General features: G+C 40.7%; 1 protein-coding gene across 1 annotated transcript in view; it reads left to right on the plus strand.

Moving 5' to 3' along the window:
* LOC140522725 (antigen WC1.1-like) overlaps positions 1-21,824 on the plus strand; it is an 83,107-nt gene that overhangs the window by 10,093 nt on the left and 51,190 nt on the right. Inside the window, exons 5-11 of the mRNA XM_072638026.1 lie at positions 4,527-4,647; positions 7,071-7,112; positions 7,202-7,426; positions 11,158-11,253; positions 12,267-12,283; positions 13,172-13,235; positions 14,336-14,403. Coding sequence (XP_072494127.1) covers positions 4,527-4,647; positions 7,071-7,112; positions 7,202-7,426; positions 11,158-11,253; positions 12,267-12,283; positions 13,172-13,235; positions 14,336-14,403 — 633 coding nt within the window. The remainder of the gene's footprint in view (positions 1-4,526; positions 4,648-7,070; positions 7,113-7,201; positions 7,427-11,157; positions 11,254-12,266; positions 12,284-13,171; positions 13,236-14,335; positions 14,404-21,824) is intronic.

Here is a 21,824-nt window from a genome sequence, read left to right on the forward strand (position 1 = left end):
TGATGTGTTCAGGAAGGAAAAGAAGTATCTCCACTCATCAACAGTCAAGTGGTCCTTTTCAGTATCCACAGGACAGCCATGGCATCTTTTCTCTGATAGAAGTATGAAGAGTCCTAATCATGCTGGGAATTTTGTATGACATTTGTTCATACTTACTTTATATGTTATTGTTCATTTGTGTCTTTCCTTTGGGAATTCCCAGATAGGGAAGATGTATTGTGATCCCTCAACTACTTTAGAGGAAAGTGTAAACTTATGTTAATGTGTCATGCTAAGAATGAACAGGGATATGCTGGCTCTGGGCATTCATAGGAAGGACTAAGAATGAACAACCTTAGACAGGAAGGACTAGGAATTGTCCAAACTCACATGTAGGATGTTTCACCAGAGCTTGATGGTTAGATCACCCCGCAAATAAAGAATACTTGAGAAAAGATCATAGACACTGTAATACTATTCAATATTGGGTGGACCATATTGCAAGCATCTTAGTATAAAATTTCAGGTCTTTGTTCCTTGAAAATTGCAACCCTTGTTTCAAAGCCATTTGCCAAAGATCTCATTTTTGGTGGGAATAGATTTCATGAGGGTCAGAGTTGATGAAAGCTGGGGAAAGAGAGATCCTGGTCAAAATGAAAAGGAGATCCTGAGCCAGGTCTCTCTTCTCTCCCGTTTTCACCAACTTTGTCTTATGAAATCAATTTCTACTGAAGAGATTCTTATGTAAGTAGACCCTTGAGTCAAAGATTACACAATTTTATCTTCTCTGTATATTTGTTTGAGGTAGTAGGAATTGAATTATACAAATACTTCAGAGTCCAGAGTAAAACATCAAGTCAGGGGTCAGAGAAGCAGAATTCTTCAAGGAAAAAAAAGTACCTGTTGGATAAGTGTAGGTCAGCCAGAGATGGGGGAGAAAACCTGAGGGAAGAGATAGTGAGGTGTGTGAATGATGACATGGTTGAGGAAACAAAGGCTGACACTTCCAAGTTTATCAAATTATTAAACAATACATGGCTATTGCTTAACAAATTAGGGCCAGAGACCTTTCTCAGCTTTGTCACTAAGAATATAGGGAAGACAGATTTTTATGTTTTAAAAACAATTAATCAAATGAGACCAATTAATTAAAGAGATTAATTAAAGAAAATTAGTAAGGATGCAAAATTAGATTATCTAATTTCAATTTGCAGGAAAGATTGGAGGCTTTTCCAGTAGAGAAGGGGAGAAAAATACATGTAGTTCCCTGAAATCAGAAAAAGAGGTTTCTCACTGCACCCTCTCCTCGCCAGTGTCTATATTGAATCAAAAGGACATAGAAACAATACTTGATTGAATAGTACTGGGGTAGTTTTCAGATAAAGCTCATGCGTTGCTTGTGAGAAAATTCCTTTCATCAATCATTGCATGTGACTGAGTTTCTAGTCAGCATCACTTATGTGCTTAGTTAATCATCAGGTAGAGGTGGTCCAGGTCCCAGTAATGCAGGATGAGGTTCAAAAGACGCAACAATGTTTTCTTCCACTTCCCACTATTGCATAAAGCTTTCTCACTAGATAGAAATTGGACTAGACCCATAAGTGAAGAGATGGAACTTAGCTAGCTCCAGAATTGAATAACAAGATAGTCAGTGTAGTTCACTCAATTCCTACTACCACTTGCTACTCCAATATCCTTAGTAGGATAGTCTCAGGGAGCAGGAGAGAAATTTAGAAATAGGTTAGAATTAGAGGGTGCCCCTTTCAGTTGTTCTACATTAGCATCATCTTGAGAAGTCATTTCTAATGATATGCAAAAGTGGAGTTTCTGCTTTTATGTTTTCTTTTTCCTCAGTTACTTAGGAAAATCAATCTACTAGCACTTAATAGGTGCCTACTATTTGAAAACATCCGCTTTTTCTCTGTCGAACTAGGGTAAGAAGGGATTCCTATCTAGCTAGGCAATTGTCCCTCTAGAGCAGAGATTCTTGACTTTCTTTGGGCCATGGCCTCCTTTGGGGGTAGCTTTGGGACCACTAGAGAATAATGCTTTTAACTGATCTTCCCCTCTACTTGATGTCAGAAGAATCAGAAATTGGATTGGAACTGATACTCCTCTCTGACAAGAGCAGAGGAGGCTTTGCCCCCAAACTCCTGCCTGCCTTCCTGGTGGGAAATAAAATCTCCCTAGAAGAAGGGAGGTAGAGAAGCTAAGTAGAGAGGCAGCTAGGTGATACAGTGGATAGAGTGTAGGGCCAGGAATCAAGAAGACCCAAGTTCAAATCTGATCTCAGACAAATGGTATTTACATGTCTCTGGGGAAGTCACTAAACCCTGTTTGCTTCATTTTCCTCATCCGTAAAATGTTCTGGAGAATTAAGTGGCAAAGCATTCTAGTATCTTTGCCAAGAAAACCCTAAATGGTGTCACAAAGAGTTAGACACCACTGAAATGCCTGAAGTACAACAAGAAAGAGGAGAAGAGGGCTAGATATGTCTGTTCCTCCTTCCTTTGAGTCATACAATGGCACTCCTATGCTGCATGTGAGAGAGGCAGCCCCTTGCCCACATGAGGCCTCACCACACACAGACACCTCTACACGTAGGCCCTTGCTACAGGTGGGGTTCTCCTTACATAAGTAAGAAACAAATTATATTGAAATGTAGTTATTAATATGTTTTTAAAATTTTTTTCAGATAATATCTTTTCATAATTTCATGTAAAGCCAATTTTTAACATTTATTAAAATATTTTAGTTACAAATTTTCTCCCTCCTATTCTCCCCACCCTAAGCAATGTTTATCAATATATTTTAAAACAAATTCATGTACTTCACATAAAAAAATACTTCTCTTCTGTTTAGACATAGGATGGTGGCAGAAATATGGTAGGAGGAAGCTACCCTATACAGTTCATATATGTTAGATCTAGCAGAGGGGGATCAAAGCCGGAGGAAGGCTGATAAGCTACAAATACTGCAACCTTTGTCTCAGAAGCTCTTCCTAGTGGAAGGTCATAGACTTTTAAGGGCCTTTGCATATGGAGGGTATGATTTGGACTGGGGCAGTGGAAAAATAGAACCGTCAACGAGAAAAATTTTGTTTGACTTGGTAGAGCCAAAACATGCCTTCTTAGACTGGGAAATCCCTTTGTCCCTTCCTCAAAACCTGCCTTCTCTCCAATTTACTGAACCTCACCTTCCCTCATCCAGTGCCTTTCCTCAAGGTACATATTTACCTTACTTATCCCCTCCCAGCTTAAAACTTCCAGTTTCAGATTTGAGCTGTGTTTGTTTTTTTCAGCAAACCAGACACAGGACCTCACATTCAATAATTCACAGTCTGACCAAGAAAAGACACCTGTGCTATTGTCGGGTAAAAAAGAAAATTGAACAATTTGAGGAAACTGTTCTCTTTTCTTGGGAAAATGAGTAATTAATCTGAATTTCTCCCTGTAGCAAATGTACAGCTTCATCTGTTGAATGGAAGAGGGCTCTTCTTAGGACCTGAGTGATGCCCATGTGGTATGCAGGCAGCTGGGCTGTGGAGTGGCCCTCCAAGTCATGGTCTCTGCTCACTTTGGGCAAGGATCAGGGCCCATCTGGCTGGATGGACTTAGCTGCTCTGGAAATGAATCCCACCTAGGGGAGTGCCCTTCCCTCCACTGGGGTCAGCATGACTGTAGACACAAAGAAGATGCAGAAGTCCTCTGCTCACGTCTGGGCCACACAAAACACTAACACTGAGGGATTTATGGGAGCGCTGAGGAGGTAGGTCTTAGAGACCTGAGGGAGAAGGAGCTGATTCAGACAGGGAGGAGAAATTCTTGCCCCAAACAGAGCCCCACCTAGAGTTCAGATGCAGGGCAAGGCCTCTTATCTGAAGGGTGATTTTATTCATTTCCTACAATTGTATAGCTGGGTCTTCTCCCTTATGAAGATGTGTGTATGTGTGTGTGTGTGTGTGTGTGTGTGTGTGTGTGTGTGTTTCTTCCTTATATTTTCATTTCATATTAGAGTGCTCTTCACAGACTAGGTATACATTATGAGTCTGCAGATTTGCTTTACTTTGGTGGTTCACAGATACACCCTGATTTTTAAAGTGAGAGACTGAGTAGTGAAATCAGAGTGAAGACATTCTTGTCTTTATCAACGTGGGAGACAAGACAGAAAGAAATGTTCAGAAATATAGCAGGAATAATTCTGGTAAAATACGTGGGGTCTGTGTCTATCCAGTGGACACATCATAGCCAGAGAACCTAATAAATTTTCCAGAGGGAAGAGTCCCAGAGAATATGAGAACAAATGTCTCCTCTGATTGGGCCATACCTTCCTCTCTACTTAGAGAATCCCTGGATCTCAGGTTGGTGAGTAAGGATCATATGTGCTCTGGGTGGCTAGAGGTTTGCTACAATGGAACATGGGGTAGTGTTTGTTCTAATTCTATGGCTGACAATACTGTGTCAGTGATTTGCAGACACCTGAGTTGTGGTGCCAAGGGGCATATTGAAACACTGTTTAGCCCCTCCCACTCCCAAAAAAATTTGCAGCCCCGCTGGACAGACAAAATCAACTGCCAAGGTCAAGAATCCTTCCTCTGGCATTGTTCTTCTCAATCTTGGGACCAGAATTCTTGCCAGCAGGGAGAAGAAACCTTTATCACATGTGAAGGTAACTACATCTGTCTCTTCTTTTTGATTCCTTTTTAATGGGATTATTTTTTTAGTCCAAGTGAATTCAATCTGTGTACAAGCTCTTGACCCCAATTCATTTTAATGCATCCAAGTAAACAGTGGGAGTGACTTCGGTTGGTAGGAGTTATGTGATGAAGACCTCAGATTTTTTATTTTGGTTGACTAAAACCTTGATGTGAACAAGTCCTGAGTCAGTCTTCCTTTCCACGACAATTCTTGTTCTCATAGCAAGAGATTAAATATTCCCTCAAACACCCTAACGTCCCAGTTCTTCACCTTTTTCATTTGCAAATAACTCCATCTGTCTTAGGGACACAAAAAGTGGTCATACTCTTGATCTTGCTGTCACCTACATTTTCCACTTACATATTTGTGCACTCTGAAATTCCTTTTCTGATCCTAATTGATGGCCATTACACCTCTCCCGTTGCATAGCAACCCCCTAAAGTCTACTCTTCACCCTCACTGTGACTTCTACTACTCAGCTGTTTCAAGGTTATCATCATTGTCCTGGTTAAATTCTCCTCCTTGATTTTGTGGTGGTCTGATTCATATCTCTGTCTACCCTCTTCTATTGTGTCTCTTGTCCCCTTTTACTGTCTCCAAACTTGCCCTTCCAAGTCTTAGTCCTAGTTTATTATTCTCACTAACCCCTGCCTTTGCTCCTACTCAGGGAATCCTGAATGAAGCTGGAGAAAATCATGTAACCATACTAAATTCATTACAGTATGTTGCATAATCTTAACTAGCTCCTCATTGTAGCACATGAACACTTTTAAGTCTTCTTAATTTATTAAATAACCCCCTCTCCATAGTGGAATTTCCCAGCTTTTTCATCCCTCCTCCAACCTCCTTTCTCCTTCCCTCTCCTTCTTGTCTCACATTTCACTGAAAAATTGAAGTCATTCATCAAGAGCTCCCTATTCTTACTTCCACATGTAATGTCACCCAGATATTTTTGCTACTATCTCTTCTTCTCACATAATCCACCCATTACTGCTAGCCATCATCTTATATTTTCCCTCTCTTTGGTGGGTAAAATCTTTGTGAAGGCTATAAAGCACCAGTCTGACTGGGTCACCTCCCCATTTCCAAACAATAACTTTGGTGACTCCCTCTTAGTCTGGGATCCAATATCATACACATCCTCTCATTCAAAGTCCTTCCTATCCTGGCCCCCTCTTACCTTTCTAGTCTTATAACATGTTATTTCCCTCTGTATACTCCAGTTCAGTGACATCAGTCTCTGCTGTTCTTTGTACAGGACACTATCTCCTAACTATGCATCTTCACTGGTTCTTCCCACATCTATAATTCTGTCCTGCCCCATCTCTGTCTCTTCCCTACCCTGGCTTCATTTGCTGCTGTTGTTTAGTCATTTCAGTCCTATCCAACTCTTCATGGTCCTCTTTGGACTTTTCTTGTCAAAGTGTTTTTGCCATTTCTTTCTCCAGCTCATTTTACAGATGAGGAAATTGAGGCAAACATGATTCAGTGATTTGCCCAGGGTCACACAGCTGGTAAGGGTCTGAGGCCATATTTGATCTCAGGCAGACGAGTTTTTCCTGATTTCAGGAGTCCTATGTTTCACATAGAAGCCCCTTATTACTCACTTTAATGCTAGTGCTGTCCCTCTATTGATTTTCTCCAATTTCTCCTATATATAGCATGTTTGTACAAAGCTGTTTTCACATTGTCTCCCCTAATTAAACTTTGAGCTCCTTTGCCTGTCTTTGTAAATCAGTACAATGCCTTGCACAGAGTAATTGGTTAAAAAATGGGTATTGACTTGTTCACTTTGTCTTTTGCTCTCCTCAAACCCTCATCTGCATGTTTAGAGCAGAAAACTGAGCCACCTGCTTCTCTAAGAAGTTTGATGAGATCTTACTGAAATTCATTTACCTCCCATTCAATAGTTTTCAAAATTTCTTGGCAGCATGGTCCTTCCTATTATAAAATGAAGCACATCCCTATTCATCTGTATGACTATTCCTTCTCATCTGTATCTTTTTTCAGGCACTGCCTCATCTACAGGCAGACTCAGGTTGCTTCAGACTTCTTCACTCTCTCTGTGGACTACTTTCATCTGTTTCCTTATAGGATCTCCACTTTTATGTTCATGTCCCCTCTCCCTAATTACACTCTGAATTCCCTAAAGGCAGGCACCTAGTATTTTATATTTATGTATGCATTTTTTCTTTTTAAAATTTTTATCACTTGATAGCTGATAGTATGAATTCAACTAATCATTGAATGTGATAAAGATGAAGATAGCACTACTATATATTTAGGAAGTAAATTAAGTGATCTTTGGGAATCCTGCCCTGAAACAAGAAAACCGAGGTGCCCCCAAAATATTTTAGGATTATCGTTAACTCTCCCTGTGTCTTGTCTCTGCAGAAAGGAAGGTCATTGACTGCCCAACGTCTGGTCCCTGCACAGGTATTTCACTTCATCTCTCTATCTGGGGCTTTTAGATGTTCCTCACTTACAAGGTGGGAGTGTAACAGGTGATTTTGCTTCCTTTCCAGACAAAGACAAACTCCGACTCATTGGAGGAGAAACTCTATGCTCTGGACGAGTGGAGATCTGGCACAATGGCTCCTGGGGGACAGTATGTGATGACTCATGGGACCTAGCAGATGCTAATGTGGTTTGTCAGCACCTGAGTTGTGGCTCTGCTATGGCTGCCCTGGAATGGTCTGCGTTTAGTCCAGGAAATGGCACCATCTGGTTGGATGAGGTGCAGTGCAGAGGTAGGGAGTCCTCTCTGTGGGATTGCCCAGCAAGGCCCTGGGGTCAAAATGACTGTAAGCATGAGGAGGATGCTGGTGTTAAGTGCTTAGGTGAGTGCCAAGGATGCAAGATGGGGTTGGGAGCTCTGAGAACAGACTGAGCTGGAGCACATATGCTGGAGTGTGCATTTGAATGGAGCTTCCATAGTTCTGTTCTCTGTTACCATGGGAGGCTGTAATCTGATCCTGGGGTAATAGAATTTAGAAGGTAAAATCAGTGGTCATCAGGAGGAAAAAGAAGTTCAGCAGAGTCATATGACTGCCATAAGGTCACACAGGCTAGCAAGTGTAACTTGCTGGGAAATTTTTGAACATATATCTTGAGACTCCCTAATTTACAATCTCTCTTCTTTCCTCCAGTTCTCTCCCTAAGCTTATGCTGGGGGTAGGTACGTAAAGGATTTGGATACCTTCCTGAGCTGTTTGAACAGCACATCTTGGGCAGATATTCAAATGACAGAGGACTCAGGCAGAATTCAGAGCCAATATGCCCAGCTTGGTTTGTACTCATGCCTCCAACTGTTTTTTCCTTCCAGTGAAAAGGACAGTAAAATGGTATCAGGTTATTCAGTCTTATCTGGCTCTTCGTGACTCCATGGACTCTGTCCATAGAGTTTTCCTAGGAAAGATACTGGAGTAATTTGCATTTTCCTTTTCCAGTGTGTTCTCATTTTACAGATGAGGAGCTGAGGCAAATAAGGGTTAAGTGACTTGCTATTGTCTGAGCCTGTATTTGAACTCAGTTGCTCCTTTTATCTTCTTGGCCCAGGGCTCTATGCATTGCTCCACCTGGTACCTCTTAGCTACTAAAATAGTATGATGTTCAGCCACCCTCCCCATCAGCTCTAGGCCATATTCCAGTGGCTCAAAACCAATCAATCCACAAGGATTTATTAATGAGTGCTTAACATATGCGAGGCACTGTCCTAAGACTTGACAATAGAAAAAAAGACAAAAATATTTTCTGCTTTCAAGCAACTTTACAAAATAATGGAGGAAGAAACATATAAGTCACGAGATTCATAGAAGATGCATGTAGAGTAGAAAGAAGGTAACCTAGAAAGGAAAGCTTAAGCATCTGGAGTGTCTCAAGGCAGCTTCCTGTAGAAGGCAGTATGTGAGTTGAGTCTTGAAGGAAACTAAGCATATCAAAAGGTGGGAGTAAGAAAGGTGGTCATTTCATGTAAGGAGAGCCAGAAAGCCAACATTCAGGTGTACAGATGGAGCATCATGTGTGAGGAATATGGAGGGAGCCTGTGTAGCTTAGAGTGTGAGGAGAGGAAGAGTGTATAAGAATTGTGGAAAGGTAAGATGAAACCAAATTGTGGAGAACAGAGGAGTTCTATTGGGTCCTGGAGGTAACAGGGAACTACAGGATTTTATTGAACATGGGTATGACGTGGACAGCCAGGTGACACAGGCCTGGAGTCAGGAAGAGTAATCTTTCTGAAGTTTGCATCTGGACTGGGATACTTCCTAGCTGTGTGATCCTGGGCAAGTCACTTAACACTGTTTGCTTCAGGTCTTCAATTGTCAAATGAGCTAGAGATAGAAATGACCAACTACTACAGCATCTCTGCCAAGAAAACCCCGAATGGCATCACAGAAAGTCAGGCATAACCAATAATTAATTTAGTAACAACAAAAACCATGTGGCTAAAAATGCCCTCTTGAGCAGCTGAGGCGGGGACCGGTGGTCTTGAGGAAACATGTGGCCTTCTAGATCCTTGCTTATGGTCTTTAGACTGAATTCAGGTTTTACAGAACAAATCATTTTACTAAGGGATTTTTTTCTACGAAATTTAGATTTAGACAAAAGAGTGCACTTGAGGACCTAGAAGGTCAAATGTGGCCTTGAGGCCACAGGCTATCCACTTCTGCTCTAGAAGGATCACTTTACCAGATGAATAAAGGATATATTGGCATGAGGAGGACCAATCAGAGGGCTTTATAAAAGTCTTGGAGATGATGGGGACCTGAATTAGAGTGTTGGCTGTATTAGTGGAGAGAAAGAATTTGTGGAGATGGAAATGACAAGATTATCTAATTAATTTAATCTCTGAGTAACTTGAGAGTGAGGTTGTTAGGATAGCACCAAAATCGTGAGTCTGAGTGATTGAGAGGGTGGTAGTGACTTCAATAGAGAAGTTTAGAAGTGGGGGAAGGTGTACGAGAAGAAATACCATGAGATAATCTGTGTTTTTTTGGACACATTGAGTTTGAGATATCTATGGGTAAGGAGGAAGGTTATGTGAGACATGTATTCCCTTTGGGAATCTTTCATGTCTTGGAGAATTAACTCTTTTAGGTCAGAGCATCTGTTGAGAAACTTGTGAGCCAGGGGTTGGGGTAAAGGTGAGGGGACCTACAGAAATACCTTAGAGAATATGTGGTCCTTCCAAAAATTTCAAATTTTGGCATCTGGATTTGGGATTTGACTTCAGCACAGGTCCTCTGACTCCAATCCATACAATCTCTAAGTGTCTTCTTAAGGTTGAGTGGGATGAAGGGATCGATGAGATCTAGGAGCCTTCCTAAGCTATTTGGTTAGAGTATTATGGGAGGATGTTTACATCATAGCGGGGTTCAGAGCAGGATCCAGAGGCCACACACAACTTGATCTCTCCTCATTTTTCATGTGCTTTTTCTATTTTCTTCTAGTTGAGAGCACAACATTGCCATCTACCACAAAAGGTACGCTGCTCTTCCACTCCCTTACTCACCTCTTACCACCTCTGGATTCATTTGACACAACAAACCTTCCCAGGCCCAAGGCTGACCTTGTGGGATTATTTCATCTTTGAGCAGGTCTACTATCCCAGAATCCTGAGATGCTGCTGAGAGGCTTGTGGGCTGGGGGTTCAAGAGGGGTTTGGGAGGATTCACAGAATATTCTTCAAGAATGTATCACTAACTGCCAATTTCTGGTTTGGAGGCCTGGAGCTCAGTCCCCACAAGGAAGAATGGTTCCTTCACTGTCCTTTTCTGGAATCCAGGCCTATCCCTGGCTCTTCTGTAGGACAGTTGGGGGGGAGGGTTCCCCAGTTGGAGGATCTTCAGGTTGAAGGTGAGCCTCAGATTTACCTCTTCTCTCTAAACTCACCTCACCGAGCTGTCCTGGGGAATTTGACAACTTTTTCTATAATCCAGAGCTATATGATTCTTCTTCTCCAAAGTATCTAAAGCATCTTTGAACTCTGGCGTCTCTTCTGTTCTTGGAATCCTCTGTCTCATTTTAGGGGCCGTTCTCTTCCTGGTCCTCATTCTGCTAGGGATGCACATGCATAGAGGGAGAATCCAGCAACAAGGTGGGCAACCTGTGGGGCACTGAATAACGTGGGCAAGGGTGTGGATGAATTAAGGTAGACAATGATAGGGGCAGGGATTTTGGACAAGGCCAAATAAAGGACGTCCGGACTGAATATGACCCACATGTTTTGCTCTGATTTTCAAGCTCTCAATAGCTTTGACTGTCATTGGCCCAAGAGAGGCTAAGCTGTGAGCACAGAGCTGTGTTAGGTAAGAGATTGCAGCCAAGGTCATATAGTATGAGGCTGGGCAGAGCAGGCATCCATATTAGAACCCAGAGTGGCCTGAGTAAACAGAAAGTAGACTGAGGAGGGCCCCTAAGACAAATATATATCAGATGATGGTCTTAGGCCAAATTTCTGATCCATGGACATTTGTCCCAGTTTTGTCCAGTTATCGGGATTCTCTTCATGAAGCTGTCTACCAAGAGATTGATTACTCCCTGACAGGGGAAAAGAAGGAGCTTCTTAGCAGACCAGGTATGTGTATCTTCTGCCCATCCTCCTCCCTTGGACACTCTGGACATGAACTATATGCTTTGGTCAGTATCAGAATCCATAGCCTTGGAGTCTTCTTAAATCTCTGCCTATAGCTATCTGCTGTGGCTCTCCCACATGCCATAATATTTTAGTTTTCATTTCTCATTTTCTACGTGCGAAGACAGATTCAACAGCCCCATTCTGAATTTTGAGCTTCATCTCTTGGAGAAAATACCCAGAGCTCTGTGTTCTTTTTGTTGTGATGCTCTTTTGTCAGTCTGGGTTCCCTTGATTATAGTGGCTACAAGTTCAGGTTAGATCCTTATTTTTTCATGTCCAAAGATGCAATGATTTCATTTCTCTAAGAGGATAACCAACTCATTTATATCATTATTAATTAAAACCATGATGCCATTCCCTCTAAATCTGGGAGTTTCTTGGTGAGAACAGAATTGGAGCAAAACTTGTTGAATGTGCCTAATGGTTAATAATATGAAACCTCCTTCCACACCTTTAGGGATTTTCCATCCACATGAATTGTACTGATCCTTATGAGCAGAGCCACCATCTTTCCCTGACCAGCCCAGGAACCTCACTCACTATCAAACTTTCATTTTTCCCACTTTTCCCCTATTATACATGAAGAACAGCAACCTCATCATTGATGACATGCTGCAATTTTTAGAAGATAGCTTGTTTTACATTATTAATGTCCTGCCAATTAAGTTCTTTACCAGCCAAATATGGAGCTTTCTAGCAAGATGGCATAAAAATTTATGTCATATTTGAGAGATATCTTAGTCTCTACCAGAACAGTTTGATTAATCATCTCATGTAGTGACATTTTTATCTCTGTCACCAAAGACTGTCAATTGCCCCCATTTCAGGGCAGCCTCCTTGCTCTTAGATCACATTGTCATGTTCCGAAGTTTATGGATTGACCCAATCTGAGGGATAGAAGGGGAAAATGAGTTTCCTTTTCCTATTTGCTTCTGCCATGTTCTTCTTCTTAGGTTCTATTGTTGGTAATGTGAGAGACAATCTTCCATAGTATACAGGGGGAAATGAAGGGAAAAGTCAAGTTACAGGAAAGGGCATGCCTTAAAGGCAAGGACTGATGTTTCCCAAGGAGTTTTCTGACCTGTGAGGCATAAGCTAAAATACAACTCTCAATGGCAGCTTGATATTCTCTGCCTCCAAATGTGTTTGGGAGAGAGAGGTTTGGATTGGGACAAGGGAAATGATTGAGAGAAAGGGAGGAAGGGAGTCAAATTTGGTTTAATAGGTGACCAGGTCCCTGAGAGGGGCATACGGCTGCATTTCATGGTCAGAATAATGATCAAAGAAGTATCAGAATCTGGAAGATAATTCAGGGAATCAGCTTACTCTTTATGATGTATTCTGTCTTAGGGTCATTATTAACAGAACAACATGAATTGAATTTTGACAGGGTTGAAGGTTCTAGGCTAAATGATTTCCTCATTGAAGCTGGGGCCAGTGATAATCTTTGAGGCAATAGAAATTAAATGAGTAGAATTTTGAAGCTAAAAGAAATGAAGAGAAAAATAACATTAAAGGGACTGAAATCATTATCCTATATAAGGGAGCATTTGTCCCCTTTCTCAGTTTGGAGATTCTTAGTGCAAGTTCAGGTCTCTAACTCCAACCCTAAGTAGTGTTATTCTTCAGCTGAATTCAGCTTTGAATACCTCCAGACATTCTTTTCTATCTTAAAAAAATAAAATTGCGTATTTATTTTCATGTGCACAAGAACATCCCAACACTTACAGAAAAATTGTGTTGAAAACAAAATTATCATCTTTCCCTCAGATATCTTAAGTGGGCCTGATGATCCCCCAAGTAATGGGTATGATGATGTTGAAGAATTATCTGGGCCTGAAATTCCCCTGTTCCTCAGATGAATGAGGTGGGTGCTCTGGGGCCTACCAATGAATGGCATGAGCAAAGAGAATCAAACACAGGTGAGTTGCTCCCAACAGACTTATTGACTTGACAAGTGAGGTTTCCATCTATTGGTGAGCTTATTTTGAAAGATGAAGGAGTGGCACTACCTTCCCATACACATGTGTAAACACACATGTGTATATACAAATATGCGTGTCTGCTAAAACATATACATACACACATGTGCAATAATATGTGCTTACATATATTCAAATGTGTAGATATATGGTTCTTTACAAATATGTATATATACATACACATATATATGAGGAAAATATTTTGTTAGTACATTGAGAATTCTCTGTATTGACATTTTTCAGAAATATACCTGGGACAATTGTACCCATGGTGATGTGACTAAGCAACAAAATGAGCAAGCCTTGGAGTTCGACAACTGCCTCCTCCAGACTCTCATTCCCTTTGACCTAACCCATCCTCATTATGAATAGAAGCCTTTCCATCTCCTATTCTCAATTCTGGTCATTCCTGCTCCCTTTTCTGTCAATGGTGCATCATGACTAAGAAAAGACTCTTCACCCAAGTCTTGAGGGTGGCATTTTTTTCACCCACCTGCCACACCACCAAAGGCTTCTTGCTTTTCTTAAGACATAAGTACAAATTCAACTCCAATTTCCTGTTTCTAGGTGTGTCTCCTGAGTTCTTTGGGGGATCGCCTGACTCCAGGATGGGAGAAGATGCCCCACCAATGTCCTCTGAGGACCTGGGGTATGATGAAGCTGAGATTGGTGTTCCTCAGATGTCACTTTAAGACCATCAGCTATAGGCAGTTTCTTAATAAATGTTTACTGAAATGAATTGGAGTGGAACCAGTTTCCTGTGATACCTGAAATAGTTTAAGAATTCACTTGCCCTCACACACTCTATCCTGAGAGGATAATATTGAGGGTTTCCTCTTCACACGTGGTGACCACCTCTCCACTATCCTGAACTTGCCCACCTGTGTGAGATATTTACCTCTATCAAAACTGCTTCTCCTATCGGACCTTCAGTTCTGAAATTTCCCTCCTTTATCCTTCTTTTCCTATGTTCTCACTGCTAAACTTTCATTTACCTATATCTTTTGCTCTAATATCCTGTTTTTTACCTTTTCTTTCAGTCCTTTATGCACAATATGACTTCATCAATAAAATGATTGGACTTCATAACTGCTCAGAAAATGTCTATGTAAGCAAAGATGCTTCATGAAGAGTGGAGACATATTCTCTGGACTATAAGGAACACACCTCTTCAGAGAAGCACTTTCCTTGTTGAATTACTAGACTATATAGCCTAGTATACTCCTCTACTCCTCTAAAAATGGAGATCTCATGTTCACTCCCAGGTGGACAGAAGACTTTGAATCCAAGATTCCAGTTCTTTTCAATCTCTTCTGCCATCTCCCAGAAGAGCCTCCCTTGATTCGGGGATCAATCTGTGACCCAAAATACATCATAAGTCAGGATTATGTTTCATCATTATACTCCTGACTTAGCTGCTGGGAGAAATGCTTATTAATAACCAATTATGGGGGAGATTCAGGCTTTTTCTCTGTCCTATTTGCTTGTTTGAAGCCTCTCAATTTCTGAAACTGCTTCATGCTGATGGAGGATGTAGAGCTGCCTTACAAGGTTCTACTGGGAGAGGGGTTGGGCCTGTAGGCAGTGCTGGGAACTTGGCCGATGCCAGGTTCAGAAGGTGATGGATCATGGTCTTGGACAGTGGTTGGTACCCAGCCTGAGCTGTCATCTGCAAGTGCAGTGTACTGAACTTAGAAGACACAAACCTGGCAAAAAGATTAAGTAAACAACGACCAAAAAACAGTAGGAAGAAAATGACTAGAAGTGAGTTGAGTGTGCGAATACTGTCAAACTTCCTTATACCCTTTCAACGTACTTAGTAACTATTCAGGAAAAAGAGGGACTTGGATGACCCTCACATCTCCCAAACCTTCTTTTCTACTTTACACATTTTTGATCAAGCTTTTTCTATTTTTTCAAATCTTTTTTTATTCATTTATTTATTTATTCATTCATTGATTTATTTAGTTTTTTAACTTTTAACATTCATTTTAGTGAAATTTTGGGTTCCAAATTTTCTCCCCTTTTGTCTCCTCCCCCCCAAACACCGAGCATTCTAATTGCCCCTATCACCAATCTGCTCTCTCTTCTATCATCCCTCTCTGCCCCTGTCTCCATCTTCTCTTCTCTCCTGTAGGGCCAGATAACTTTCTATATCCCTTTACCTGTATTTCTTATTTCCTAGTGGCAAGAACATTACTCGACAGTTGTTCCTAAAACTTTGAGTTCCAACTTCTTTACCTCCCTCCCTCCCCACCCCTTTCCTTTGGAAGGCAAGCAATTCAATATAGGCCAAATCTGTGTAGTTTTGCAAATGACTTCCATAATAGTTGTGTTGTATAAGACTAACTATATTTCCCTCCATCCTATCCTGTCCCCCATTACTTCTATTCTCTCTTTTGATCCTGTCCCTCCCCATGAGTGTCGACCTCAAATTGCTCCCTCCTCCTCATGCTCTCCCTTCCATCATCCCCCCCACCCTGCTTATCCCCTTATCCCCCTCTTTCCTGTATTGTAAGATAGGTTTTCATACCAAAATGAGTGTGCATTTTATTCCTTCCTTTAGTGGAATGTGATGAGAGTAAACTTCATGTGTTTCTCTCACCTCCCCTCTTTATCCCTCCACTAATAAGTCTTTTGCTTGCCTCTTTTATGAGAGATAATTTGCCCCATCCCATTTCTCTCTTTCTCCTCCCAATATATTTCTCTCTCACTGCTTGATTTCATTTTTTTAAGATATGATCCCATCCTCTTCAATTCACTCTGTGCATTCTGTCTCTATGTGTGTGTGCGTGTGCGTGTACATGTGTGTGTGTGTAATCCCACCCAGTACCCAGATACTGAAAAGTTTCAAGAGTTACAAATATTGTCTTTCCATGTAAGAATACAAACAGTTCAACTTCAGTAAGTCCCTTATGACTTCTCTTTGCTGTTCACCTTTTCATGCTTCTCTTCATTCTTGTGTTTGAAAGTCAAATTTTCTTTTCAGCTCTGGTCTTTTCATCAAGAATGCTTGAAAGTCCTCTATTTCATTGAAAGACCAATTTTTCCCCTGAAGTATTATACTCAGTTTTGCTGGGTAGGTGATTTTTGGTTTTAGTCCTAGTTCCTTTGACTTCTGGAATATCCTATTCCAGGCCCTTCTATCCCTTAATGTGGAAGCTGCTAGATCTTGTGTCATCCTGATTGTATTTCCACAATACTTGAATTGTTTCTTTCTAGCTGCTTGCAATATTTTCTCCTTTACCAGAGAACTCTGGAATTTGGCCACAATGTTCCTAAGAGTTTCTCTTTTTGGATCTCTTTCAGGTGGTGTTCTGTGGATTCCTTGAATATTTATTTTGCCCTCTGGTTCTAGAATCTCAGGGCAGTTTTCCTTGATAATTTCATGGAAGATGATGTCTAGGCTCTTTTTTTGATCATGGCTTTCAGGTAGTCCCAAAATTTTTAAATTGTCTCTCCTGGATCTATTTTCCAGGTCAGTTGTTTTTCCAATGAGATATTTCACATTCTCTTCCATTTTTTCATTCTTTTGGTTTTGTTTTGTGATTTCTTGGTTTCTCATAAAGTCATTAGCCTCCATCTGTTCCATTCTAATTTTGAAAGAACTATTTTCTTCAGTGAGCTTTTGAATCTCCTTTTCCATGAAGGTGTTATTTTCTTCAGCATTTTTTGGGGGTTTCCTTTAGCAGCGTGCTGACCTGCTGTTCATGCTTTGACTGCATGTCTCTCATTGCTCTTCCCAGCTTTTCCTCCACCTCTCTAACTTGATTTTCAAAATTCTTTTTGAGCTCTTCCATGACCTGAGCCCATTGAGTGGGCGGGGATACAGAAGCCTTGACTTCTGTGTCTTTCCCTGATGGTAAGCATTGTCCTTCCTCATCAGAAAGGAAGGGAGGAAATGCCTGCTCACCAAGAAAGTAACCTTCTATAGTCTTATTTCTTTTCCCTTTTCTGGGCATTTTCCCAGCCTGTGACTTGACTTCTGAATATCCTCTTCACACCCACTTTGCCTCGAGATCCTCCCAGCCAGTGCTTGGGGTCTGAGATTCAAATGCTGCTTCCCAGCCTCAGGGCTTTGGGTGGGGGCAGGGCTGCTATTCAGTGTGAGATCAAGTTCAGCTGCTCAGGTTGGGGCATGGCCACCTTATGGGGCTCAGGTCCCTCAGGGGCTTTATGCAGAGACCTTCAACAATGGATCTGGGCTCCTGCCTGCTTGGGGAGCCCAGGTCTGCTCCTGCCTCTGCTGTAGCCTCCCGAGGGGGCCTGAGTTAAGGGGGCACCCCACTCCCCTCTTGACCCACCAAAGAGACCCTCTCACCAACCCCCATCACCTGTGGGTGGAGGGACCCACGCAGCCACTGGAGATCCCATCCCTGAAGCCTGCTCAGATCTGCTCCTCTCGGTGCAGCGGCGGTGGCAGGGCTGGGCTTGGCTCTGTGTCCACAGCGTGATGGACCTTTTGCAAGAGGTTTGCAGGTCAGTCTGGAACAGAAATCTCCTTTGCTTCACTGTTCTGTGGCCTCTGCTGCTCCAGAATTCGCCATGAGTTCCTTTTTACAGATATTCTATGGGTTGTGGGTTTGGAGCTATGTGTATGTGCGTCTTTCTACTCCACCATCTTGGCTCTGCCCCCCTATTTTTCCAAATCTTTTGATCTCATTTGTCAGACTGCTTCACTTTCCTTTATATTTCTACCATAGACAAGATAGCTCACAAGTTATTACTCTTCCCTAGCTTAACTGTATTGCCTTAAACAAAAGAGGTTTCTGACTTGCACCTTGCAATTGAATAAACATACATCCCTGTTTCACAAGCTTGTTTATCCTTCTCTGATTATATTCACTCTGGAAGAGAAATTTTAGAAATTAGGTTTTTTTCATATATGATAAATTCAAACACTAATTTTAACTCTTGCCTAGACCACGGAATGACTACAAATTCAGATTAATACAGCAAAAACAAGTCTACTTTATTAGTTAATTCAGCAATACGTTACCTTGTAAATGAAAATTTAATAGGCCTTACAAGAGAGATTTAAAAAAAAAATTTCTTCTAAAAATATTTCCTTTTAAAACAGTTTAAAATTTATCCTGATGCTCAGAGTCACAAGTTTCATAAAGAAAATTAGTTGAAAACTCTTAAACTGATAGCTCTCTTTTCACCCTAAAGCAAAAACAAACCTTTAAAATCAAAACTCATTACAATTTACTTGCTATAAAAATGTTCTTAAAGTAACATACGTCCTGAAAGTTTTAGAACAAACTAATTCTTAGTTATTGCAAAATCCCTAAATATCATAAAATGTCAAGAAGGTATTGTAATGGAATCCCACATTAATAACAGTAAGAAACTGATAGTAGGAAAATACTACTGCTTTTTAAAAATCCTTTTTAACAGTGAAAACATCTTAAGGTGAGTCTTAAGTAGTTCACATAAATTTTTGCACCTGATGTAATTCTAGATAAAAAAATAGCATCAGATTTCCCAGTAAAATTACACAAAAGGGCTCACATATTTACTGACTACTTGCTCTGATCATAGAAATTTGCTATACAAGAAAAAAAACCCATGACCTGTGGCATACCAAATATGACAAATTAAAACATCCTTGACTCTGTTTGAATTCAAATAAGAGTGAAATTCTCCAATCATGCAGTATCTGTTTCATAGCAAGACTTAGGAACGGTCAGGTGAGAAATATTCCTTTTTAAAGGAACACAATGGGGAAAGTGAGCCAGGAGTATCCCATGCTAGAATGAGACTAGAATTGTCCCCTTGGCCTTTCCTTTCCAGATACAAATTTCAACCTGTTAACAGTACAGGATCACATTCCCTCTGAGTAGCTAGCGGCATTTCTCTCAGATACTGATTCAATGCTAACAACTATCCCAAATTTAAACTCAGAACAAAATTAGTTTTGGTCCCAAATCCCTTTTACCTTAAACAGCAAGTTTCACTAATCGCAACTTAGAGCCAAATAGTTATTTCCATTCTCATGGAGTTGCAATAAAGAATAAAGATTTATCAGGACTCACATAATAAGGCATTCCATTTAAAACCTTTCCTTCTCTAATTTAAAACTTGTCCTGATGTAAAAGTCAATGTTAAAGATCCTTTCTGTCTATTACAGCTTCTGAGCAAGTCTTATTCATTGTTTAGGAACCACATAATCCAAACAAGTTCCTTTCCTAGGGTTGATGACCTTGCCCACGTGGATGGTTTGCAGGGGATTAGCAATTTACAAAATAAAGGCAAGTGTCATATTTCTTCCATCCTTTCAGACAAGGAGGAACAATTTAGGTCTCCAGAGGAATTAATTAATGATGGAATAATAAATTGGCAATTGGTCCCCAGGGAGGGGACTGATGCTAGTGCCCCTGCCTGCCAACATACAGGAGGACTGCTTTGAATGAGCAGAACCAATCTAAATAAACTTTTCACCCAATTCCCTCCTTTCCACACACAGCAATCAATTAACAATTTTATGATTTAACATTAAAACAGTAACCCCAAATAACTTAGTAAACAATCTTACAACTTTCATAAGTGACAGCCAAATTGTTTTAGCTGTAACCTCTTTTTAGCTACAGGAAAGGTGAAAATACCTGGTTTTTTAAATTGCAGTTATAAAACATTATAAGACAGGGTTAGTAAAGCTGATAAAGTAGTATAATTGATTTTACACAATTTTTTCAATATCTTTTAGGTTCAACAAAATTCAGATTAAAAATGCTTTATCTAATACCATTTCTGGCTCACAGTGGTCACTCAATTTTTACAATATAAGAGAATTTTACTACAATTTAGAAGTACAATAGCAGTGCCAACAGTAAGTTTTAGATTATGTTAATTGCATTTCCAAACCATCACATATAAAAATTATTAATAGAAGATTAGCCTTATGAAATGTAGAGGCTGTTTGGCTTCTGATCTTGTACTGCCCTGGCCCATCCCCTCCCCTCTCTCCACAGTTGCAGAACCTAGTTGTGCGGGAGTGAGAGATTTGGGAAGGGGAAGAAAAAGTGACTAATGACCGGGCAGTGCTGGGAGGTTGTGAAGTCCATCACCTGATTTAAAGCACTGGTGGCCATTGAGGAGGGGTGTTTGGTGGATGAGGAAGATCCTCGAGAACTCTATGAGCTTCCTGATATGGGTTGCTCAACTTCGGGGAACTTGGAGCCGAAGCTCCAATCTCCAGTGATATGGGAGCAAGGAGTGAAGGGTTTGAGAGGAGAGGTTCCTCTGCTTGTCTAGAGGTGTGGGCTTCAGAGTGCCCAGGGACTGAGGGCTGTTGTCAGTGGGGTCCCAATATAGCTGCTTTTCTTCCTCCTCCTTTCTTTTGCCAGGTGGAGGAGGATAACTCAGATTTCCTACTATTCTTCAGCACTCTCTTCCCTTAATCTGATCTGGAATGAGAGGCGTTAATAGAATCTGCTAAAATGTTTTTAGCTGTTCTAACTATTTACTGCCCAGTGGTCAGAGTCAGATATACAGGGTGAAAGATCTTAATGCTTCTAATTTTTATTCAAGTAAACTTAACTTCTATGCCCACTCCTTAAAAACTTCTTTGAAAGAGAGGGATATGAATTTTCCAGTAGAAGTGAGGAAGACTCTGGAAAAAGATCCAGTGGTGTCTAGTCCCCTTCTATCTACTGAGGAATTCAAAGTTTCATCTCTGAAGTGTCTCTTTTTCAGATATATGCATTTTACCAATTTTCCTTAGTGCCAAATAGTATAATAAATTCTGAGCTATCTGAAGCATCAAATTAGAAGTGACTTGTTTCACTTAAAATATGACCATAATGCAAACTTTTGGTTGCATCCCATTACACAAAGACTTTTCTTTTAGGAGAGGTATGAAATAATTAAATGCTAGTCAATTTGCCTCTCTGATATGAGAGGAAAAGTTTCCCTGATTTCTTTCTTGTCTTTCTCTCCACCTCCAAAACCTGGCTAGGGTTAGAAGGTAGAAAGAGAGAGAATTTTACCAACAACTTTCCAACAATTTCCAAAACCTTTTATACTTTCCTCAGACTTTCTACCCATGCTGTTTCCCTTTCTACATGCTACTTTCTTTTGGTGTGCTTTGATTAAAGCCCATTTAAAACTTCACATATCTTGTTTCTTTTTGTTTCTGAACTGACACTGCCTTAAGCAATCATATTAACTAAATTGTATAAGATTTGTTCTGTTCTTTCTTTCTCCTGTTTATCTGCTCCACTGATGCTGTAATCAGAGAGAGAGGGAGAGGTGGAGGGAAAGAGATAACCACATTCCAAAGTCCAGCTGCATTAACACAGATGCTCTCATTCACACAGACACAGATATAGAGCATATACAGACAATGAAAAGAAGAATCCAAAAACACAGAGAATTGTCAAAAATCCTCTGCACAAATCAGGCCCTTTTGCTTCTCTCCAGGTCATAATAGAGGCCAGCTAAAAAGTTTTTTAAGCTATTGGAGACCAAGTTTCCTAGGGGTGAATTGGGGCAGAGTTTGGCCCATCCTTTTGTCTGTAGTAAACT

Source organism: Notamacropus eugenii, chromosome 2, assembly GCF_028372415.1.
Source record: "Notamacropus eugenii isolate mMacEug1 chromosome 2, mMacEug1.pri_v2, whole genome shotgun sequence".
Classification (NCBI taxonomy): domain Eukaryota; kingdom Metazoa; phylum Chordata; class Mammalia; order Diprotodontia; family Macropodidae; genus Notamacropus; species Notamacropus eugenii.